Source organism: Bufo gargarizans, chromosome 4, assembly GCF_014858855.1.
Source record: "Bufo gargarizans isolate SCDJY-AF-19 chromosome 4, ASM1485885v1, whole genome shotgun sequence".
NCBI lineage: Eukaryota > Metazoa > Chordata > Amphibia > Anura > Bufonidae > Bufo > Bufo gargarizans.
This window is the reverse complement of record NC_058083.1, coordinates 306688567-306712321: the sequence shown is the minus strand read 5'-3', so window position 1 is coordinate 306712321 and position 23755 is coordinate 306688567. Positions and strand designations below refer to the sequence as shown.

At 45.9% G+C, this 23755-nt stretch overlaps 1 protein-coding gene across 2 annotated transcripts in view; it reads right to left on the bottom strand.

Moving 5' to 3' along the window:
- The window catches only part of RNF217 (ring finger protein 217), a 94342-nt gene extending 70940 nt beyond the window's left edge, over positions 1–23402 (bottom strand). For both annotated transcript variants that reach the window (XM_044292271.1, XM_044292269.1), the window contains exon 1: positions 22561–23402. In XM_044292271.1, coding sequence (XP_044148206.1) covers positions 22561–23094 — 534 coding nt within the window. In that variant the 5' untranslated portion in view covers positions 23095–23402. The remainder of the gene's footprint in view (positions 1–22560) is intronic.
- Between the last annotated feature and the right edge of the window lie 353 nt (positions 23403–23755).

Sequence of the window (23755 nt, the reverse complement as noted above, 5' to 3'; positions counted from 1 at the left end):
CATATACCGCGCATGCAGCAGTATTTGCCCGGCATAGGACGGATATCGTCACTCTAGTGTGAACCCTAGCTTTAGTAAGAGATCCGGACAGGCATCTTAAGTCAGTGATCCATTATTTTATTTCTGGTACAGAACAGCACGACATTCTAGGCTATTGTGTCCATCAATGAGCAAGAGACCCGATTGAAGACGAGAACGTATGAACGAAGCCTCAAGTGTATGAAAATATACTGCTGTGGTAGATGACCATCGGTTCTTCTATTCACATTTCCCACGTGCTACCAACATTCACTAGAAGTTGAAATGGGAGGTGGGGGACAGGAATAAAGGACCAGTTGGCTTTTGACCCCGTGACCTCATCTGGATTTGGATCCCATAGGTTTTCCTGTCCCGACTCCTGTTACCTCATCTATTTATTTTACATCAGGCCAGTGTCCTGTCTACAGAAAGGGGTTTTCTGTTTACGTTTCTGGGAACTGATCATTAGAAATTGTATTAAATAAACCCATTTTTCAAGTGGATTATTCACGGTGTGACAGATTCATTTATTTATCACTTCTCTACACAACAGATGGTACATTTGGGGCATCTATCCACAAGGACACCCACCAATCACTAGAACTAGGTCAGTCCTCCAATGGATACCCATAAGAGGAGACATGAAGGCCTCCGCATGTGTGCACCCCTGTTCCATGTAGGTTTATGGGAGAAATGTTCACAGCAGGAGGCGTTCACAGAGGATAGGAGTTATCCTATCTTAATGTAGCAGTAGTCACCCCGCACTGAACATTTATCACCTATCCCATCTTTCTGAAAAGCCTTAAAGCCCCAGTTTAAGGGGAAAATGGCTCTGACAAGTGGCGACGGTTACGATTAGACAAGTGGTGTATCCAGCAAGCTCTGTTGCGGTCAGTGGGACTGTCTACACTGTATACAGAACTGTGTCTATGAGAATAGTGAAGACGTCTCCGGCTGTGCCTAACCATGGTACCATGTCAAACTCAGGACCTACATCTACCTAGTGTGGGTTCCAGGGCATAAAATAAGCTTACATAGCACTTACTATTTTCCAGATGGGTATTGATCAAGGTATAGAGAGATTTTGCTTCAGAGTTTGGATTGGCACAAATCCGCACACCGATCAGCTCCATTCTCTGTAAAACGAATACCCATGGGCCCGGAGATCTGATTAGGATTTCGGGGCTGAATAATATAACGTTTTCTATGTGCTGTAAACTAAAAGAATGGCCTCTATCTCATGACAAAATGAGACACAAACCTCAGTCTACACTCATGCAAAAATGAGTTTCTGGCCCGTACAACGCAGAACAGGACCCATAGGCCACCAGCATTACTTCTATATTCCCGTAATACAGCATACCATGGGGCATATCAGGATTTTTTTCTCATGAATCCCAAAGGAAATCAGTTACAAAAAAACTTCACGTACCCATGGATGAAATTATACGGAGGCATGTAATCAGTCATAAATCAGTGCGTGAATCATCTGATGATGTAATCAGAGGACATAGATGGTGGATAGATCACTGTAGTCCTTATTTCCTAACCTTTCAGATCCCCTGAATAAATGTTGGCGTATGTCAAATAAAACTGAATTAAAAAGGGCAGATATAAATAATTAACTTTCGTTACGTCTCTAGACGGCAGCTGTAAAGGAGCGATAACCTTGAAGTCTCTAAACGGCTATTTGACGCCGCCTCGCCATGATGTATGGATTCTAGCTACAGAAATAGATGTAGGGCCTTATGCACACAGATCCTTAATATAGCAGCTGTACATTTCAATGGTGGAATGCAGGTGTGTCCCAACTTCATTACATCGTGTAGCCTTACTCAACCCTGGGTGCTGCTATTTAAGGCTCCTTACGTTTCAAAATGGGAAATACGGAGGCAGAATTGGAGCAAAAACAGTAGCTAAAAAACAACAGCTAAAAATCCCCCCCCCCCCAGATGTCGCCTCCTTAGATAGCAGACAATGCACCTGCCTCACAATGATATGCAGAATACATTTTACAGAAATATTGTGCCACTAGCAAAATATGTGGCTCCAAACCATCAGAGATTATCAAACCTGACCACACCATTAGCAGATGTTGCATTATTATATTATTGTATTTTATACAGTGGTCACTTAACTATACAATTATATCAGGGACAAACATTCGGGGGGGGGGGGTCACTTTCTAAAGACTGCCGTTTCACAAAAAAGTCTACATTAAACGGATGGCTCAGACTGATGTCAAAGGATAGATAAGCGTAGTGTGCTACTCTTTTGTATCGTCCCCCCCGTCCCCCCCCCCCCCCCATATATTTGAAACCGATGGCAATAATGTTATGTGAACCCAACCTTGGTAAAAAGCCTGCCATTGAAAGAGACAACCATTTTTTTTAGGATGTGCAGGCCTCTAAGTTTGTTGCACCTGTGAAGAACAAGTGAAAAATGCTGTCATTTAGGCCTCCTGCACACGACAGTATTTTTTAACGTCCCGCAAAACATGGATCCGTTGTACCGTGATCAGTGCCCGTTTTTCCTTCCGTGGGTCTTCCGTGATTTTTGGAGGATCCACGGACATGAAAAATGAAAAAAAAATCTAAGTCAAGTTTGCCATTGAAATGATAGGAAAAAACGGACACGGATCACAGAAGCGGATGACAATCTTGTGTGCATCCGTGATTTTTCACGGACCCATTGACTTGAATGGGTCCGTGAACCGTTGGCCATGAAAAAAATAGGACAGGTCATATTTTTTTCACGGCCAGGAAACACGGATCACGGATGCGGCTGCCAAACGGTGCAGTTTCCAATTTTTCACGGGTGCACACAACGGTCGTGTGCAGGAGGCCTTATGCTGTTGTAATAGGGCTATTTTCTTAAGTCCCAAAAGTGTAAATGGAGAGTGCACTGTGCATGCACGGCCACCTCTCCATTCACCGCTATGGGACTGCCAGAAATAGCCAAGTAGGTGCTCCGCTATTTTCGGGACTCTCATAGTGGTGAGTGGAGAGGTGGCCACTCATGCACGGCTGCTTTCCATTCACATCAGGGGTCCCATTCTGGAGATAGCAGGAGGTTGCAGAGGTAGGACACACACCTATCTGACATTGATAGCATATCCAATGTCTGAGATGGGAATACTCCTTTAAAGCTGTTGTAAATGATCCCCCTTTAGGGCTCATGCACAAAATACGGATGACTTCCGTGTGCATTCCATATTTTGCAGAACGGAACAGCTGTCCCCTAATAGAACAGTCCTATCCTTGTCCGTAATGGGGACAATAATAGGACATTTTCTATTTTTTTTTTCCGCGGAACGCACAGACACAGAATGCACACGGAGTAACTTCTGTTTTCTTGCAGACCCATTGAAATGGTTCCGTATACGGTCCGCAAAAAAATCCCCCAGAAAAGACACAGAAAGAAAATACGTTTGTGTGCATGAGCCCTTACTATGAGGGCAGTACAAAGAAGTGGAAGATACTTTCAGCAGTTTGTTATTTAAAGGGATTGTGCAGTGCATCCTCCTGACTCTCTTCATCCACTGACAGACTTCTCCCTATTACTCTCCATAAGGAGAAATCTGTCAGTCAGCGGCTGGAGGGCAGGGGAACCAGCATTTTCATGAATACATTGGACTCCCAAAACGGCAATGTAATTGCTCAGAAACAACTGCACTTTAAAGGGGTTGTGCAGTGGGTAAATGTTGATGACCTAACCTTAGGATTGGTTATCAATATCAGATTGGGGGGCATCAGACTCCCAGCCCTCCTGCCGATCAATTGTTTGAAGTGGTAACGGGACGCATACAAGCGCTGCGTCCTCTTCAAAATTACCTGCGCATCATCTTGCTTTTAGTAACGGCGCAGTGCATTTATAACTGCTCATCCCATTCACTTGAAAGATGCATCAGCCTCTATAAGTGAGAAGACGTGCAGATAATTTTGACGTGGAAGCAGTGCTTGCCTAAGTGCCACTACCGCATCAAACAGCTGATTGGCAGAGGTGCTGGGAGTCTGATGCTTCCCCCCCCCCCCCAATCTGATACTGATGACCAATCCCAAGGATAAGTCATCAACATTTACCCACTGCACAACCCCTTTAAACTGCAGTTGTCTCTGAGAAATTACATTGCAGTTTCAAGAGTCCAATGTATTCACGAAAATGCTGGTTCCCCTGCACTCCAGCTGCTGATTGACAGACTTCTTCCTATTACTCTCCAAAAGGAGAAATCTGTCAATCAGCGGCTGGAGAGTCAAGAGGATGGGGAGAACATCCATATGGATGCATTGGACTCCTGCCTCACACTTTCGGCTATGCATTACAACAAATATCAATGCAAACGTCACACTACCTTATGCTGTCCTCGGAGGGGAACATAATGGAGCTCACAGGTTTCCTTTATATTTTGGGCCTCGACCAATACAACAGAAGCTTCACGTTATCTTTACTTCTCAAGTGGTGTCTATAGATCTTTGCAAGCAATTAGTTCCATCAAGTGTGATCAAAAGAGGTGAGAGTCTTTCACATCAAGACCGTCTAAATATATTTCTACTGGGCCTTTATTAGCAATTTTGAAAATAAACCTGTCTATTTATAACTAGAACGTGTGGAAGTGGCACAAATCACACAATGAAGCAGAGGCTGAGATCTCAGTGCTATCCAGATTTCGCTATTTAAAGGGACTTCATGAAACAATCTGTTCCCCAAATTCATGTGTTCACCACGCTCTTCACCTATCACTGCCATTTAGCAAATCTTTAATTATTATTAACAGGAAATGTGCTATAGCCAGAGGACATCATTGTATAAGGCCTCATGCACACGACCGTGGTGTGTTTGGCGGTCTGAAAATCACGGATGGCGCCCGTGCGCGTTCCGCAATTTGCGGAACGGCATGGACAGCCTTTGTTATAAATGCCTATTCTTGTCTGCAAAGCGCGGACAAGAATAGGACAGGTTATATTTTTTTAAGCGGGGCCACGGAGTGCTGTCCGCATCTTTGGTGGCCCCATTTAAGTGAATGGGTCCGCATCCGAGCAGATGAGGACCAAAACAACGGCCGTGTGCATGAGGCCTAACAGTGCTCCGGACTAAAAAAATATCAAGGAGCCATTGGCTCCTAACCTGAAAAATTTTGTCGCCAAATCTAATTTTTAGTCACCAAATTTAAAATACATATAATTACGGTATAATAAAAAATAAAAAAAACACATGTCTTTCCTTGTGTAGTTACCCATTTGTCTCTCCTTTTGATTCGTTCTACTGACCCCATAAATCTTGAGGCTCACCGTCCTTCATTACACCCCCTCACTGTTCCTTCATTAGAACCCCCACCTACTATCACCCACATGGCTACTGTAGTGTTCCAATTAAAAAAAATGGGATGCTTAGGAGCATGAGGTTTCCTAGGCTACAGCCCACACAGTTAAAGGGGTTGTGCACTAATTTCTTTGAATTCTCAGACTAGCCAGATTCACGTTGCTGATCATGCATCCTTGATCCCTAGGTGCTGGGCCTTGGCTCATTCGCTTCCAGGACGTTTTCATGAAGGGACTCAAGACAAGAAACGGGGGCTGGGGAGCAAAGGAGCCAGGACCCAGCACTGGGGATCAGTATGATCACCAACAAAGGTCCTGCCAGTCTCAGAAATTAGTGTACACAAAAACTTTAAGGAGTTAATTTTTTAAGGGGGTTTCAAACCAGTATTCTTCTATATGTGACACAGAATGGGTTAAATTAAACTATCCCCACTGCAATTCTTAAAAGGGATTGTCTCATTACAGACAATGGGGGCATATCGCTAGGATATGCCCCCATTGTCTTATAGGTGCGGTTACCACCCGCTGGGACCCGCACCTATATCGAAAACAGAGCCCTGAAGGTGAAGCCGCCCTCCATTCATTTTCTGTGGGGCCGGCGAAAATAGTTATGCAGCCAGGTGCCCCCCTAGACACCATTTCTGCAGCCAGGTGCCCCCCTATAGACACCATTTCTGCAGCCAGGTGCCCCCCTATATACACCATTTCTGCAGCCAGGTGCCCCCCTATAGACACCATTTCTGCAGCCAGGTGCCCCCCTATAGACACCATTTCTGCAGCCAGGTGCCCCCCTATATACACCATTTCTGCAGCCAGGTGCCCCCCTATATACACCATTTCTGCAGCCAGGTGCCCCCCTATATACACCATTTCTGCAGCCAGGTGCCCCCCTATATACACCATTTCTGCAGCCAGGTGCCCCCCTATATACACCATTTCTGCAGCCAGGTGCCCCCCTATATACACCATTTCTGCAGCCAGGTGCCCCCCTATATACACCATTTCTGCAGCCAGGTGTTCTCTCGAAGGAAGTTAAAGAAAAAAAAAAAAAAAAAAAGAAAGAAGCTATAAATACTCTCCTAGTTCCTCACGATCCCAGCTCCAGCACAGTCCTGCTTTCCTGCAGCCATAGGACTCAGAGACAGCTGAGATAAGGGTATAAAAGATGGTGGAATAGCAGTCAAGCGCTGGAGGCAACAGCCATAAAGTTAGCGGATGGGGTCAAAGGGAGGGTATACTAAAAAGACAGTTTTTCTTAGTGCAATACCCATGTAAAATAAACTGGCAGGCAGGAAACAGAATCCTTGCAGACAGGAGCCCAAGAAGCAGGAACCCAAGCCACGCCAACCCTCTATGCCAGGTAGTGTAGAGGCGGGAAATTGGGGAGGAAATTATTTTGGCCATTTAAATTCAACCCCTCCCAAAAACATCCTTTAACAGGTAAGTAGTCTTAGTTTATCATATATATTGTGTATGATCAGATGATGTTGTAGACAGATTCTTAAGCGATACGTTAAAGCCTTCGAGGGGCTGCATATAATTTGAAATACAAAACATAAAAGATGCTTATGTAATTCATTGAGAACACACGTTTTTTGCTGTGATACACCCATAAGCTGAGGACAGGTATTTAAGCACCTCAATGACAGGTTCAAGCAGTTTAACTTGCTTATCCCTCCCTTAATAGACACAAGAAGCCAGTTCTGTCCTTGACAGTTCATGTTTATGCTGAACATAAGCCTCAAACCTCCGGTATAGTCCGAACTTGTGACACAGGCAAGGATGACTTGTTCAAAATGTTACCACAGTAATCCGGGACAATAGAAAGGACACCAGAAAGCCACAGATTTAGGGCTCACTCTATCCATTTTTGTGGTCCGGCAAGAAGTGGATACTGGCCATGTGCGTTCTGCATTTTGCGAAACGGGCAGCCCTATGATAGAAATGCCTAATCAAAGTTGCGGAACAGATGCAGACCCAAATATACGGTCTTGTGAACGGACCTTACTCCTCCCCTCCACCTCCTAGTCTCATGACGCCACTGCAAATCCCGTCTGTTACCTTCTGTGGACAGCGGCTTCACCCACTGAACTGCACGTGCGCCAGAAGGATGTATAGTTCAGGGGATGAAGTCGCTGCCAACAGGTCACAGACGGCGCAGGCGCCCACATAAAGGAGATGGGCTCGCCCAACCTAATTAGCATAATTATAAACACATGTTTTTAGGGGGCAAAATAAGAGTGATCATGACCTAGAGGTACACTTGAAAATGGAACGGAGTTGCGGTTAAAAACAGTCCAGGGTGGTGTTAGACTCCCTTTGACATTGACATCTGTTGATACAGGACAAGTCTATAAAGAATTGCTAGAAACCTTACAATCTGGCTTATTTCAACCTGTATCGCCTTAGTAATTTACCGATCCCATTATTTTTTTTGGTCATAGCTCATTAAAAGGGTTCCCTGAGGCTTTTATATTGATGACCTATCCTCTGTATCTAATCGGTTGAGGCCTTCTCCATGGTCACCAAGCACAGTGCAGTACATTGTATAGTGGCCGTGCTTGATATCATGCTCAGCCCCATTCACTTCTATCGGGCAGAGCAGCGCCTAGTCCACGTGACCGATAAGTGTCCGTCAGTGGCCTAGGCTAAGCTGCAAGAAGGCCGCGGTGCTCACAGGAGACAGCTAATCGATGGGGGGGTCCCAGGAGTCAGACCCCACTGATCAGATACTCCTGCCCTATCCTGAGGAGGTCAGGCCATGTAAAGAACACGTGTCTGGGAAACAAGAACACACACTATTTATTCTGGCAGCTCGTGGTATCTAGCTTTGGTCCATTTATCCATCTGGTTTACATTGGAGAATTGAGCGGAATGTAAAAGCTGAAGCTCTTCTGTAGTAAACGTGTCTACCAACGAGTCAGCGTATTGATTCTAAGACAATGCTGCGTAGTGATCCACTGGTTAATAAGTACACACAGAGCAACGCCGTCCTGCTTATACACTATGCCAAAACGCGTGGGGGTTTGTTGCAGGTCATATTGAGTCCTTGAAATATAAACAACAAGGTAACAGAGCATTGATCCATAAAATGAACATCATAATTGGTGGAGGTTCGCTTTTTGATGCCTTAATTCATAAGACATAGTAGGAGAACTTACACAACGCCTCTGCTCACATCCAAGTGGGACGCTCAGTTTGGAGCCTCCATTGCCAATTCTGTCACACAGCAGCGCTATTACTTCCAGCAAAATGATGGACACTGGCAGAACAGCGTTTTTACAAAAATACTTTGGGGCCAGATTTATCAAAACTTGTTGCCCATAGCAACCAATCAATGCTCACCTTTCATTTCTTAAAGAGTTCTGAAAAAAATGAAAGGTGAGGTCTGGTTGCTATAGGCAACTAAGACAGCTTTGATAAATGCATCCCTTGGTTTTAATACACAGCTGAAGAAAGTCCCAGAGCGGCAAAACCTTGATAACCGAAATAAGCCTCCAGATCATATCAGGTTCCAGTTTCTGGCCACCTACCGCTAGGACCATATTGTGGTAATAGGTATGATACAATGCAGCTACTGCAATGTTACGCCCCATGTACACGACTATCAGTTTCGCGGTCCACAAACTGCAGATGTGGCCTGTGTGCTGTCTGCATTTGATTTGTGGACCTATTGTTTTCAATGGGATTGTGGTCTGAATTTTGCAGAAAGGACATACGGACACGGAGGGTACACGGATGATCCGCATTAGGGATCGACCGATTATTAGAAGTACCGATATTATCGGCCGATATTCAGGATCTTGCACATTATCGGTAACGGCATCTAACCTTGCAGATATACCGATAATGCGTATAAAGCATATACTAGTGAGCGCTTATGTTATGGAAGCGCACACTAGTATGCATTGGGTGCCGGGAGCGGGGAAGAAGCGCAGCAAGCGCTTATGATACTCACCCTCCCTGGTCTTCCCACACTGCACTGTCCTGACCCCGTACAGCATAAGGACGTAGTGCACACTATAGTGGGCCGGAGAAGACAGGGGAGCGAGACGAAGATGAAGTGGAGTCGTGGCGCAGGAGAGGTGAGATGTTTTTTATTTTATTCATCTGAGGTCTGATAGGGGTTAATAAAGGTCTGATAGGGGTTAATAAAAAGGGCAGATCTGAGGTATGAAGGGGTTAATAAAGTCAGTGAGGGGGGGGGGGATGGTGTGGAAATTGGCATTAGTATATTATAAATGTAAATTATAAATTTACTATAAACTAAGGGCTTTATTAATTTATAATAAACTAGTGGCAAATGCAAATTTTCACCACCTCAGTGACTACCAACTAATATAATATATATTATGAGATATGAAATATCGGTATAAATTATTGGCTATCGGCCTGAAAGTTCACAGATTATCGGTATCGGCTCTTTAAAAAATAATAAAAAAATATATATATAAAAAATGAAAATAAATATCAGTCGATCCCTAATCCGTATGCTTTCCGCATCCGTATGTCTAGTCCACAAAATGATAGAATATGTCCTATGCGGACCAGGGATCCATTGAAGTCAATGGGCCCCTGCCAAAAAACTGAGAATGCAACAAGGATCGCATCTGTATTTTGCGGATCCACGATTTGCGGACCGCAAAACTGATACGGTTGTGTGCATTGGGGCCCATAGGCCCCCATTATACTGATAGAGGAGAGAGTGTTTGTTACATTTTTTTTTTTTTACTACATGGAATAGCGCCATAAACTGCAATATACCATACAAAGCCATCCAGTAAAAAAAATATATAAATACAAAATTAGCATGGCCGCCTATAGGAGACATTAAATGCATGCGCCTGATGGTCTCAGGAACAGACTGCGACAAAGTGTGAAAAGTGCCTTAGTTGGATGATTAGCGGTATGTTACATTCCTAGCTATCGCTTCAGACCTCCCCCCTATACACATGCACACTTGGCTCAGTCAAGCAGAGTCACTGCCATACATCGCTGAGAGCAAAAGGATGGGGCAGGTTGATATCCAGCTTTCTTGTCCCAACATCTGGCGGTCCTGGAGCTAAAATGAATTAATCTAGTCGCAAAATTGGCTAATTTCATTTTATTTTCATTACCCCAAGATAAAACATAGGTCTGCTGTCCTCTTTGCACTGGAAGGGACCTTTGTGTCATAACCTAGCACAATAAAGATAAAATGACTTGTGCTATGATGACAAAGATAAAGATGATACAAGGAAGCAAAATATAATAAAAGGAAAACTTGCAGGAGGTCAGATACACGTAAGCTAAAGTGAACTTAAAGAAATCGAAATAAATTCTGTATATTGAGTAGTGTTTTTTCTCCGTTCACGTTGCTGATTTTAAAGGGGTTGTCTCACTTCAGTAAATGGCAGTTATCATGTAGAGAAAGTTAATACAAGGTACTTACTAATGTATTGTTATTATCCATATTGGCTCCTTTGCTGGCTGGATTCATTTTTCCATCACATTATACACTGCTCGTTTCCAGTTACAGACCACCCTGCAATCCATCAGTGGTGGTCCTGCTTGCACACTATAGGAAATAGAGTCAGCCTGTCTAGTAGCCGGGACCATGGGAGCGCACATAGGCTGGTGATTTTTCCTATGGTGTGCATGCACGACCACCTACTGATGGATTGCATTGTGGTCTCTAACCATAGAAATGAGCAGTGTATAATGTGATGGGAAAATGAATCCAGCCAGCAAAGGAGGCAATATGGATAATTATAAGACATTAGGGTACTAGCGTTGTTCCGGCAGGCAATTCAGTCGCCGGAACTGCCTGCGGGGTCCGGAATAACGTGTGAAAACAGATTACATTTGAATCCTGGTCAGGATTCTGATCACAATGAAAAAATGCATTGGAAAAAACGGATCCGCCATTTATGGACTTTAACTTAATTTGCACATTTTTCTGGGTTAACATACAAAAGCCGGATCCAGTTTAAAGGAACACACGGCACCGGATCCGGCATTAAGGCAAGTCAATGGGAATAATGTCGGATCCGACGTTCAGTCAAAGTGTTCCGGATTTTTGGCCGGATGTAAAAATACAACATGCTACGGTTTTCTGAAAAGCCTGATCAGTAAAAAAAGACTGAACTGAAGACATCCTGAACCGATTTCTCTCCATTCAGAATGCATTAGGATAAAACTGATCATTCTTTTGCGGATTTGAGCCCCTAGGACAGAACTCAGCGCCGGAAAAGAAAAACGCTAGTGTGAAAGTACCCTTAGTAAGTGGCTTGTACTAACTTTCTCTACATGATAAATGCAAATTACTGAAGCAAGACAACCCCTTTAAGTTCTGCCCCTCTAAGGCCCCTTTCAGACGAGGAGGGACTTCCAGGCATTGGACTTGTTACACGGGTGTGCGGCTGCTCCCATCCTGACCTCCCTTCGGCACCAGCACCGAAAGCACTCCGCGCATGTGCAGATAAACACAACAGAGTCTACTGTACCTGCGCATGTGCTGAATGCTTAGAGCCAACACAGATGAAGACGCAGCCAGGTAAACAGTCACATGGGTAAAACAAGTGCCTGCAGCCATCTTGATTGCTATGGACATGTCAGTCACTGGAGTGCACTGTGGTCCAGGGGGGTGGGGGGCAGGCTTGATTATAACAGTAAGAAACGCGGGTAGGAACTTCCTTAGGTAGTACCCACAAGTTTGTCAGAGATTTTTCAGAAAGGGGCTACCTCTTTAAATGTAACTTGTAGAAAATAATTTTACTAAAAACATGTCATTTACAGCCTTCCATCAGAAGTACCCACCGGAAGTACTGACCAAGGTAAAACTCTAAAAGCAGGCTGTCATGTATACCAGTGTAGGGGTACACAGTGCCATACGTTGCCCATGGAATCCTATGTTTCAAAATTAAAGTCAGGTGAATGGCGTACCATGGATGTACATTTGGCCTATATAGACCAGGCGTCTTTACATTGCATATGCCAAATGTAGGGCTGGAACATGACGCAAACGTAGCCTAATCATGAGAAAGCCTTAGGACGATGCGTGTAAGGAAAGGAAAATTACCTGCATTATCGCGTCATCTCCAATGAGATTAAACAATGTACACCTACCAGTTTTTCAACCGCCGTGTACATAGCAGAAGGACATAGTCATCCGTACAATCATTGCAATTTTTACGTGCAAACTCAATATAATAGTGGCATATACATTAGGACATTTACGATACTTTATGGAGTCATTTACAACTACCCCTACGCCAGAAAAATGGCATAAAAAAAATTATAAAAAAAAAAAATCACAAACCCCCATTTTTGTGCAAATGCCATTTTTAAGCTGTCCTCACCACTTTCCAAAAAGGGGGCACGGGGTGAGTCCCCACTATGTATTTGTCCTGGCTTTAACTTTATATAAAAAAAAAAAAAAAAAAAAAAAAAAAAAACACACACACATCCAATAACAACTTGGGGTACTTTCACACTAGCATTTTTCTTTTCCGGCATTGAGTTCCGTCCTAGGGGCTCTATACCAGAAAAGAACTGATCAGTTTTATCCCCATGCATTCTGAATGGAGAGTAAGGGTACTTTCACACTTGCGTTGCTTGATTCCGGCAGGCAGTTCCGTTGCCTGAACTGACTGCCTGATCAGGCAAACTGTATGCAAACGGATGTCATTTTTTCTGACTGATCAGGCATTTTTCAGACTGATCAGGATCCTGATCAGTCAGAAAAATGCCTGATCAGTCAGAAAAATGCATTGAAATACCGGATCCGTTTTTCCGGTGTCATCAGGCAAAACGGATCAGTTGTTTTTTTTTTTTCATTTTTAAAGGTCTGCGCATGCGCAGACCGGAAGGACGGATCCGGCATTCCGGTATTTTGAATGCCGGATCCGGCACTAATACATTCCTATGGAAAAAAATGCCGGATCCGGCATTCAGGCAAGTCTTCAGTTTTTTTCGCCGGAGATAAAACCGTAGCATGCTACGGTTTTCTCTTTTGCCTGATCAGTCAAAACGACTGAACTGAAGACATCCTGATGCAAACTGAACGGATTACTCTCCATTCAGAATGCATGGGGATATGCCTGATCAGTTATTTTCCGGTATAGAGCCCCTGTGACGGAACTCTATGCCGGAAAAGAAAAACGCAAGTGTGAAAGTACCCTAATCCGTTCAGGATGCATCAGGATGTCTTCAGTTCAGTCTTTTTGACTGATCAGGCAAAAAGACTGAACTTGCCTGAATGCCGGATCCGTCCTTCCGGTCTGCACATACGCAGACCTTTAAAAACATGAAAATAATAAATACCGGATCCGTTTTGCCTGATGACACCGGAAAAACTGATCCAGTATTGCAATGCATTTTTCTGACTGATCTGATCAGTCTGAAAAATGCCTGATCAGTCAGAAAAATGCCATGCATACAATTTGCCTGATCAGGCAGGCAGTTCAGGCAACGGAACTGCCTGCCGGAATCCTCTGCAGCAAGTGTGAAAGTACCCTGACTAATGTGTTTTTGCCCAAATGTGTTGGGTGAGCAACTAGCCTGTTTTTCGCATGCCCATGTACAGAGCCATACATTGCTAATGGCTGTGCTTGGTATTTCAGCTTAGGCCTATCCACTTGAATGGAACTGAGCTGCGTCTGGACCCTGTGACCAAAGAACAGGAGCGCTGTGGCCTTTTTGAACTGGTGATAGGTGGGGCGGTGCTGGGGGTTGGATACCCACCAATCTGATTTTGATGACCTATCCTGAAAAGAGATCCTCAATATCAAACTCCAGGAAAACCTCTTTAACAACATATACATGTTCAACCAGGCAGGCATACTTCGTGAATGGGGGAGAAAACTGGGTCCGGTCAGGACGCACAACCTGTGAAAAGCTAATGTGTATGTGCAGGTTAAAGGGGTTTTACGGGATTTTTATATTGATGTCCATCAGCTGTTGCGAATAACTCTGGTGCTGGAGCTGCTTACTGCAGTACTGTTCCCACTCACCTTAATGGGGGCAGTGCTGCAGTAACCAGCGCTGTCCTCTACACAATGGAGGGAGCGGTGTAGATCAAGTGCCAGAGCACTTCCTAAACAGCTGATTAGTGAGGGCGTCAGATCTGATATTGATGGCCTACCCCATCAGTAGGTAATCAATCTAAAAATCCTGGAATACCCGCTGTACCCTGTATCTTTGTCAGTCCCATACAGATGAATAGAGTGGTAGTGCGCATACACGACCTCCGCTCAATTCAAACTCCTAGCTGGCGGGGGTCTCATCAGTTAGACACCCAGCAAACACTTAGGCCCTGGATAGGTGATGTGTTGTTAGAGGGAAAACCTTTTAATAGCTACGCCGAGTCTTGCGGTTGCACCCCCGGCAGTCAGACATGTACCCTGTGGATGGGTGATGCCCTGTGTAAATGCGCTTTTCCTTCCACCATCACAGCAATTATGTCCTCTCTGAATGACAACTCACGCTATATAGTTGAATACTGGTGAAGCAATCATACCAGTATAACAAGTAGAACTTTAGAAATAACATACCGCCATATGGAAAGTATTGACTATAAATAGACCAGGTTTTTTCTTACTGTTAAAAATAGTTGTCATTTTCATGTGGAATTACTCTGGGATTTTCAGTCCAATACAGAACTAGCAGCACAAGAAAAGTGACCAAGGAGATTATGACTGAATGGTGAAAGACTAACCAGTCTCATCGTCAGACCTCTTAGGCACCATGCACACGACCGTGTCCGCTGTGCCGGACGCAAACTGCGGATGTGCAAAATACTGATGCAGTCTGTGTGCCATCAGCACTTTTTTGGGAGGCCGATTGACTTTAATGGTTCCATGGTCCTCATTTTGTGGGCATGTTTTATCTTTTTGCGAAACAGACATACGAATGTGGAGAGCACATGGATGATCAGTGTGCTTTCCGCATCTGTATGTCCATTCCTCAAAAAGATAGAACATGTCTTCTACTTGTCCTCAAACTGCACACCATGAAGTCAATGGGTCTGTAAAAAAAAAAAAACGGATGCAACATGGACGGTATCTTTCTTTTGAGGATCTACAACATGCGGAACACAAAGCGGATACGGCTGTGTACATGGGGCCTTACTGAATGTCCACGGCCATCTACTGCGTCACTGTTCTGATACTAGCATGTTGAAGGACATTGCTTCCACTTCACCACAGAGATGAGAGGCAAGGCTCTTCCTGTGTCAGCCTGAAGTAACCTGCGGCACTCCAGATGTGGTCAAACCACAACTCTCAGCATGCTCTATTCACTTCTATGGGAGTTCAGAAAATAGCAAAGCCGTGCATGCTGGGAGTCGTAGTTTCACCACAGCTGGAGTGCCAAAGGTTGCTGAACAAGGTGTAAAGCCTTCAAGAAGGCCTCTAGTAGTGGAGGTCCCTCTGCAATTCCAAATGCTGCTGCGAGTGGGATTTCAACTAAATAGATGAAGGGCTAGACATTGTACTTGCCAGAAAGTATTGCAGAGATTATTTTTACAAAAGCACTAGGTCAAAGAGAAAGCCTCTCTTTAAATACAGGACTTGTGCCACATCTCCATAATATGGAGCCACAGAGAGCGTGTACCTCTGTGCAAGAGTCTCTGCTGTGTGCACGAGGCCTTAGGACGTAACTGCATCCATGGGGCAGAAGACTTATCAGAGGGATCAGTCATCAGTCGAGATGTTTGGCATCAAGCGCTGGAGTGTGGAACTTCTTATGAAATAAGGTAATGAAATGGCTCATCTTTTATAGGAGGTAAGTTACACCCTAATATCCATAATTCCCCTATTTAACTACAGCAGCAGGTTAAGTATACAACGTCTAGACAGACACACAAAGGCATCACACAGTCAATATGAGCTGATCGCCTCCAGCCTTTTCTAAGTGCCGGCCTAACCTCATGTTCCCAGTGCTGTTTAGTTCTGGCACTGACTTCACGCGAACAGCGGAAGTGCGGGGTGTCAGCACCCCTCCACCCCCAGATCAGCTACTGGTGGTCTATCCTGAGGATAGGACAACACTTCGAAAACCCTCTCAACATAAGCAGTAGATAACTGTAAACTGAGGACACAAGATTTTTTAGGGCATATTTTTCCAGGAGCAGCAGGAATGTAATGTTGTGCCTTGGAGTTGGATCAGCACATGGTTTTAGCCCCAACGGGGACAATATCATCTGCATGTGGTCACCGACCACCGCTGCTGTGCGGAAACTGGGCAAGAATGGACAAATCCATTTTCTTTCAGTGATGCGAATTTCAAATCCGTACACCTGCGTCATAGTGTATGAACCACAGAGCAGATTAATCAATAAGATGCTTATCTTAATCATTCATTTTTTTATGCAGATCTTGGCTTGGAAAATATGCCAAAATCCTTGTCAAAAAGCTGCTGCGTCAACATGCCCCTAGCAGTGTGGGTAGTAGTAGTAGAGGGGCAGAGTGCATTACTGAATACACAGGGGACCACTGCTGTACCAGAAAACACTTTAAAGCATTTTCTTTCAAATAAAACGATATATCGTGTTTTTCGCTTTATAAGAAGCACTACTCCCTCAAAGTGTGGGGGGCTGCCAGTGCGTCTTAGGCTAGGTCTACACGACGACATTTGTCGCGCAACATTTTGTTGCACTAATGTCACGCAACAATTTTTATAATAGTCTATGGTGTCGCACTGCCACATGCAACATGCTGCGACTGCGACGCAACAGTCGCAGAAAATCCATTCGGGATTTTTCAGCGACTGTTGCGTCGCAGTATGTTGCAGTGCCACACCATAGACTGCTATTATAAAAATTGTCGCGCGACATTGGTGCAACAAAATGTTGCGCTACAAATGTTGCAGGGTAGTTGTGCCCTGTCGCGTGACAAATGTCGTCGTGTAGACCTAGCCTTATGGTGTGTGAATACTACACAGAGTGAGGACGTCAGCGAGCTGTGACCTTACGCTGTGCAGGTCGGGTCACAGTACAGTGCGCGGCAGGAAGAAGAAAAGCAATGGATGTGAGGAGCGGTGGAGACATCCAGGACAGGAGAGGCAAGTGTTTTTGTTTTGTTTTTTTATCTGATCTGAGGTCTGATTGGGGGGCTTATTAACATAAGAAGTCTGATAAAAAAAAAAAAAAATCGTATTTTCTTGCCTCTGATGGGCAGGTGTGTCTTATAGGGTGAAAAACATACATATATATATATATATATATATATATATATATATATATATATATATATATATATAGTGTGTACTTCCTTTACTCCTGTAAAAAGGACCCGATTTTGGCTTCCAAAACCACATCAGGATACCCGACTACGTGGCTGAACCCTTACAAGCTAGAAAAAAGGCACATCAATTTGGACCTTGCTAGAGATGCTTTTCTCTTATTAGAGGGCCATAAAATTATTATTTTTTTATACAAAATGTTAATGCAAATAAACCAAGAGACGATGCAGGGAGCATTGTCTCTTGGTTTATTTACATTAACATTTTGTATAAAAAACATTTTTTTTTAGGGCCCTCTAATAAATAGGATATCATTAACAAATGTAGCCGCACTCTCTCTATACTTTTCAAAGCATTGCAGTAGGCCTAAAAACTGACTGATGCTTGATTTACCTGCCCCAATAGTCAGGCCAATTATCAGGAACAAACATTACTACAAGCACTCGTCCCGATAATTGACCCATGTAAATGTGCTGCCGACCACCTGATGGATGAGCAAAACACTGATCTTTCAAACAGAATATTAAAGGGATATTCCAGTTGGTACAAGTTATCCCCTATCCATGGGGGATAACTTTAAGGACCCACACCGATCACAAGAACGGGGGCCCCATACCCCCTGCAGTTCCCTGAAATGACAGGAGTGGCCAGTCACACAGTAGAGCGCTCCAATATCTCCAGAACTCCCATAGGAATTAATAGAGCGGCAGAGCGCATATGCGACCAGCCGCTCCGGTCATGTTAGGGAAGCTGCAAGGGGTCTGCAGGGGATACAGGGCCCCCATTCTCGTGATACCTACCGATGGGACCCAAGTGATTCCCTATCCTGTGGCTAGGGGATAACTTGTACCAAAAGGAATACCCCTTTAAATCATCGTTTCTGGGCAGCAGTTTAGGCTGTCCAGAAACAATGCAGCTGTATGAGGACAAGCTATAGCAGTGGTCATGACTCATTCTCATACAGTGGAGGGGGTACTGCATGTAAAATGAAGCTCTTACCTACACTGACGAGCAGGCAGTTATCAGGAAGGAACAATTCCCTCCCAATAATTGCCAGCTCAGTTGGGCCATGTAAATCCAGCATAAGGCCATATTTACTACGGTCTTGTCATGTACACCACTTTTTTGGTGGAATCTGCAGCAGTTTTTTTTGCACATTTTTCTTAGTAATTTTTTTTGTCAGTTTTATAAATGTACAGCTGCCTCCATAGAAATGAGTGGAAAAGGAAGTATTTACACTACTAGCTCATTATCTACACAGCAATGGCTTGAGATTGGCACCACTTACATAAATACGTACAATAATTTATGTATAAGGGCATAAGAAAGCTCTACATGACTTCAGAGCTCAGCCTGCGTGGAGAAGCACCCCCTGCCAGCTGCGTCCTCTACTCTGCACTGAACACTTTCAGCGCTTGCGCAGTTGAGGGCGCAGTTGCCATCTTGGCAAGCTTTAACCACTGTGTGCATCTGGGAGGCTTCTCCATGCATGCTAGAAATAAGCAGGAACTTGGAGTCTGGCAACTCGGTGGTGGGTTCAGGGCATCCCTGGTGGTGGAAGATCCACAGTATCTGCAGTGAACCCACCACTGAGAAGACCATTATGTAGATACATTCTGTTTCCATACACCTCCTCTAAGACAGAGCGGCAGACCTCACCAATGTGTGGGTGAGGCCTCATGCACACGACCGGGTTTTTTTAAGGTCCGCAAAAACGGGGTCCGTAGGTCCGTGACCGTTTTTTCGTCCGTGGGTCTTCCTTGATTTTTGGAGGATCCACGGACATGAAAAAAAGAGTTGTTTTGGTGTCCGCCTGGCCGTGCGGAGCCAAACGGATCAGTCCTGAATTACAATGCAAGTCAATGGGGACGGATCCGTTTGACGTTGACACAATATGGTGCAATTGCAAACGGATCCGTCCCCTATTGACTTTCAATGTAAAGTCAGGAGTCCCTATTATACCATCAGAGTTTTCTACAATCCGATGGTATATTTTAACTTGAAGCGTCCCCATCACCATGGGAACGCCTCTATGTTAGAATATACCATCGGATTTGAGTTAGATCGTGAAACTCAGATCCGACAGTATATTCTAACACAGAGGCGTTCCCATGGTGATGGGGACGCTTCAGGTTAGAATATACTAAAAGAACTGTGTACATGACTGCCCCCTGCTGCCTGGCAGGTGCTGACAGGCAGCAGGGGGCAGACCCCCCCCCCCGCCCCCCACCCCGTAGTTAACACATTGGTGGCCAGTGCGGCCGGCCCCCCCTCCCTCCCATGTAGTTAAAGGGAACCTGTCACCGGGATTTTGTGTATAGAGCTGAGGACATGGGTTGCTAGATGGTTGCTAGCACATCCGCAATATCCAGTCCCCACAGCTCTGTGTGCTTTTATTGTGTCAAAAAACCGATTTGATACATATGCAAATTAACCTGAGAGGAGTCCTGTCCCTGACTCATCTCAGGGACAGGACTCCTCTCAGGTTAATTTGCATATGCATCAAGTCGTTATTTTTACACAATAAAAGCACACAGAGCTGTGGGGACTGGATATTGCGGATGTGCTAGCAGCCATCTAGCAACCCATGTCCTCAGGTCTATAACCCAAATCCCAGTGACAGGTTCCCTTTAACTCATTGGTGGCCAGTGGACCCCCCCCCCCTCCCTCCTAATTAAAATCTCCCCCCCCTATCATTGGTGGCAGCGGAAAGTACCGATCAGAGTCCCAGTTTAATCGCTGGGGCTCCGATCGGTAACCATGGCAACCAGGACGCTACTGCAGTCCCGAATGCCATGGTTACTTAGCAATTTGTAGAAGCATTATACTTACCTGCGAGCTGCGATGTCTGTGTCCGGCCGGGAGCTCCTCCTACTGGTAAGTGACAGATCATTAAGCAATGCACCGCACAGACCTGTCACTTACCAGTAGGAGGAGCTCCCGGCCGGATACAGACATAGCAGCTCGCAGGTAAGTATAATGCTTCTACAAATTGCTAAGTAACCATGGCAACCGGGGCTGCAGTAGCGTCCTGGTTGCCATGGTTACCGATCGGAGCCCCAGCGATTAAACTGGGACTCCGATCGGTACTCTCCGCTGCCACCAATGATGGGGGGGGATTTTTATTAGGAGGGGGAGGCCCACTGGCCACCAATGAGTTAACTACAGGGGAGGGAGGGGGGGCCGGCCGCACTGGCCACCAATGTGTTAAATACAGGAGGGGGGGGGTCTGCCCCCTGCTGCCTAAAAGCACACAGAGCTGTGGGGACTGGATATTGCGGATGTGCTAGCAACCATCTAGCAACCCATGTCCTCAGCTCTATACACAAAATCCCGGTGACAGGTTCCCTTTAACTACATGGGAGGGAGGGGGGGCCGGCCGCACTGGCCACCAATGTGTTAACTACGGGGCGGGGGGGGGGGGGTCTTCCCCCTGCTGCCTGTCAGCACCTGCCAGGCAGCAGGGGGCAGTCATGTACACAGTTCTTTTAGTATAGTCTAACCTGAAGCGTCCCCATCACCATGGGAACGCCTCTGTGTTAGAATATACTGTCGGACCTGAGTTTTCATGAAGTGAAAACTCAGCTCTGAAAAAGCTTTTATGCAGACGGATCTGCAGATCCGTCTGTGTAAAAGTAGCCTACGGCCACGGACGCGGATGCCAATCTTGTGTGCATCCGTGTTTTTTCACTGACCCATTGACTTGAATGGGTCCGTGAACCGTTGTCCGTCAAAAAAAATAGGACAGGTCATATTTTTTTGACGGACAGGAAACACGGATGCGGCTGCAAAACGGTGCATTTTCCGATTTTTCCACGGACCTATTGAAAGTCAACACCATGTGCTGTCCGCAACAGTTGCTCAGTGCCGCAAAAAAAAAATATATATATATATATACTATATAGAACATGTCCTATTCTTGTAAGCAATTGAGGACAAGAATAAGTATTTTCAATGATAGCCGCGGCATGTGCAGTCCGCAAATTGTGGAAAGCACATGGGCCGGCATCCGTGTTTTGTAGCTCCACAAAACACAACGCTCATGTGAATGTGGCCTAATATGTAGGAACTCGTATAATATACATGCCCTTGCACCGACATTGTAAGCCGTATGAAGTAAACAGCGGACAGGTAGCCCTACCCTCTTTATAACACAGCGTTCAGTTTTATAGGGTAGAGCCGTCAGCAGTAGTGAGCCAACGTGTGGTTTCAAGTTCCAAAATTCCGTTATGGATGCTGCTACCAGGAACCATAACGGAACTCTTTGTTAACCCAAACCTTGTACGCCAAACTTGAAAACACAAGTTCACTCAACACTAGTCAGCAGACATAACTTTCTTAAAGGGGTTCTCCAGGATTGACATACTGATGACCTATGCTCAGGATAGGTCATCAATATGAGATTGTGGGGTCCAACTCCTGGTGTTTTGTCAGAAAACCTTACCTCGTCAGATTCCCTTACCCCACGTGACTTCCGGGGTTGTGCGCCTCCGCGCAAGTGCAATACCACAGCACGGCGCCTCCGCGTAAGCGCAGTACCAGGGCATGGGTAAGGTAAAATTACAGTGAGCGTTGACTCATGGACGCGCGCACGGACACCGCGCGTGTGCTCTCAGGGGTAAGGAGATTTAACAAGGCAACACCGGAGGGCGCACGCACGGTGTCCATGAGTCAACACTTACTAATTTTACCTTACGCATGCCCTGGTACTGCGCTTGCTTGGAGGCGCACACCCCGGGAATCTGACGAGGTAAGGTTTTCTGACAGAACACCGGCACCTCTGCCGATCAGCTGTATGAGGCCTGCTCGCAGCTTACTGGGGACTGCGCTGTCCGTTGGATAGCACCCATGCTTGGTATTGCAGCTCAGTCCCATTTACTGCAATGGTCACGTGACCCATGTACGGTGACAGCGATGGGTGGAGGTGGCAGGAGTCAGACCCCTGTCGATCGCATACTAATGACCCCCTTTGCCAATCTTAAGGGTCCTCCCCCCTGGTTACCTGGGAGCTCAGGTAGCGCTTCAGGCACTCCTCGCACACTCCTTTCTTGCAGCAGGGAAGAGGCTTAATGGTCTTATCCTCCAAGCACACCCGGCAGCTCATCATCACCCTGGGGCCGCCATCGGCCAGGCTGCTGATCAGGAAGGGGGACAGTTCTAGCTCCAGGCTGGCCGGGCTCAGGGGGAGCTCGCTCGTCCCCCGCACGGAGCTCCGAGGGGTGCTGTCCGCCAGAGGGCGCTGCAGCTCCTGCTCCGCAGGGGGCACCGGAGGCAGCTCCCCAGAGAAGTCACTCTCCACGCAGTAGACGGTGCACAACACGCTGCACCTCTTCCTGGGCTTGTGCCCCACGGAGCCGACCAACCTGGCGGGCTCCTCCGTGTCTCTACTGGGTTCCCCAGCCTGCAGACCCCCATCCTCCTCATCGTCGTCGTCGTCCTCCTCCTCCTCCTGGTCGCTGCCCGCTGTGTGCTGCACGTCCTGGGTATGCGGGGCTTCCTCATGCTGATCCCCCATTCCCGGTGCCAGGCTGCCCATACAGCACTAGGAGCAGACACTCCGTGGACTTCACTTGTGCTTCCGGGTCCGTGCAGGGGCCTTTCACCCTCCCACTTGTGTAAGGGACGATCCACCGGTCTGGCCGGGCCGACGCTGCTCCTTGGTGACTGTTTCCAGCGGGCAGTAGCCCCATGCACGGTGCCCAAGTTGTCAGTGCAGGACAGCGCTGCTCTTGCCTGTATAGTCCACCGAGCAACCCCGGCAGTGCATAGCAGCGCGCAGCAGCCAGCGCCGGGGGCGGGGCCAAGCTGCATCTTTCCTGCTCTGCCACTCTCAGCTGTTACCGTATTCCTTATAGTAGCCCGCCCCCACCGCATTTCTCCCAGTACAGTCTAGCCAAGCAGTTGACTCTCAGGACTGTAACCACACTACCGTAATTATCTGACTCATTACTCATATGTATTTTACACGGTTATATAGCGCTTTACAGACATTAGCGCAATTATTTTTATAGTTATAGTTTAACTTTTTTGTTACCTGATATCTATTGGAGGGTAAACTAAAAAAAGAGGGGAGGGGGTGTTATATTAATAAGGGGGTCGTGTAGATAGAGAGTGGGTTATAGAAGGGGGATAGTGGGGGCTGGGGTTAGCAAGGAAAATAGGGAGAAGACTGGGCATAACATTACGTTTATAAAAAA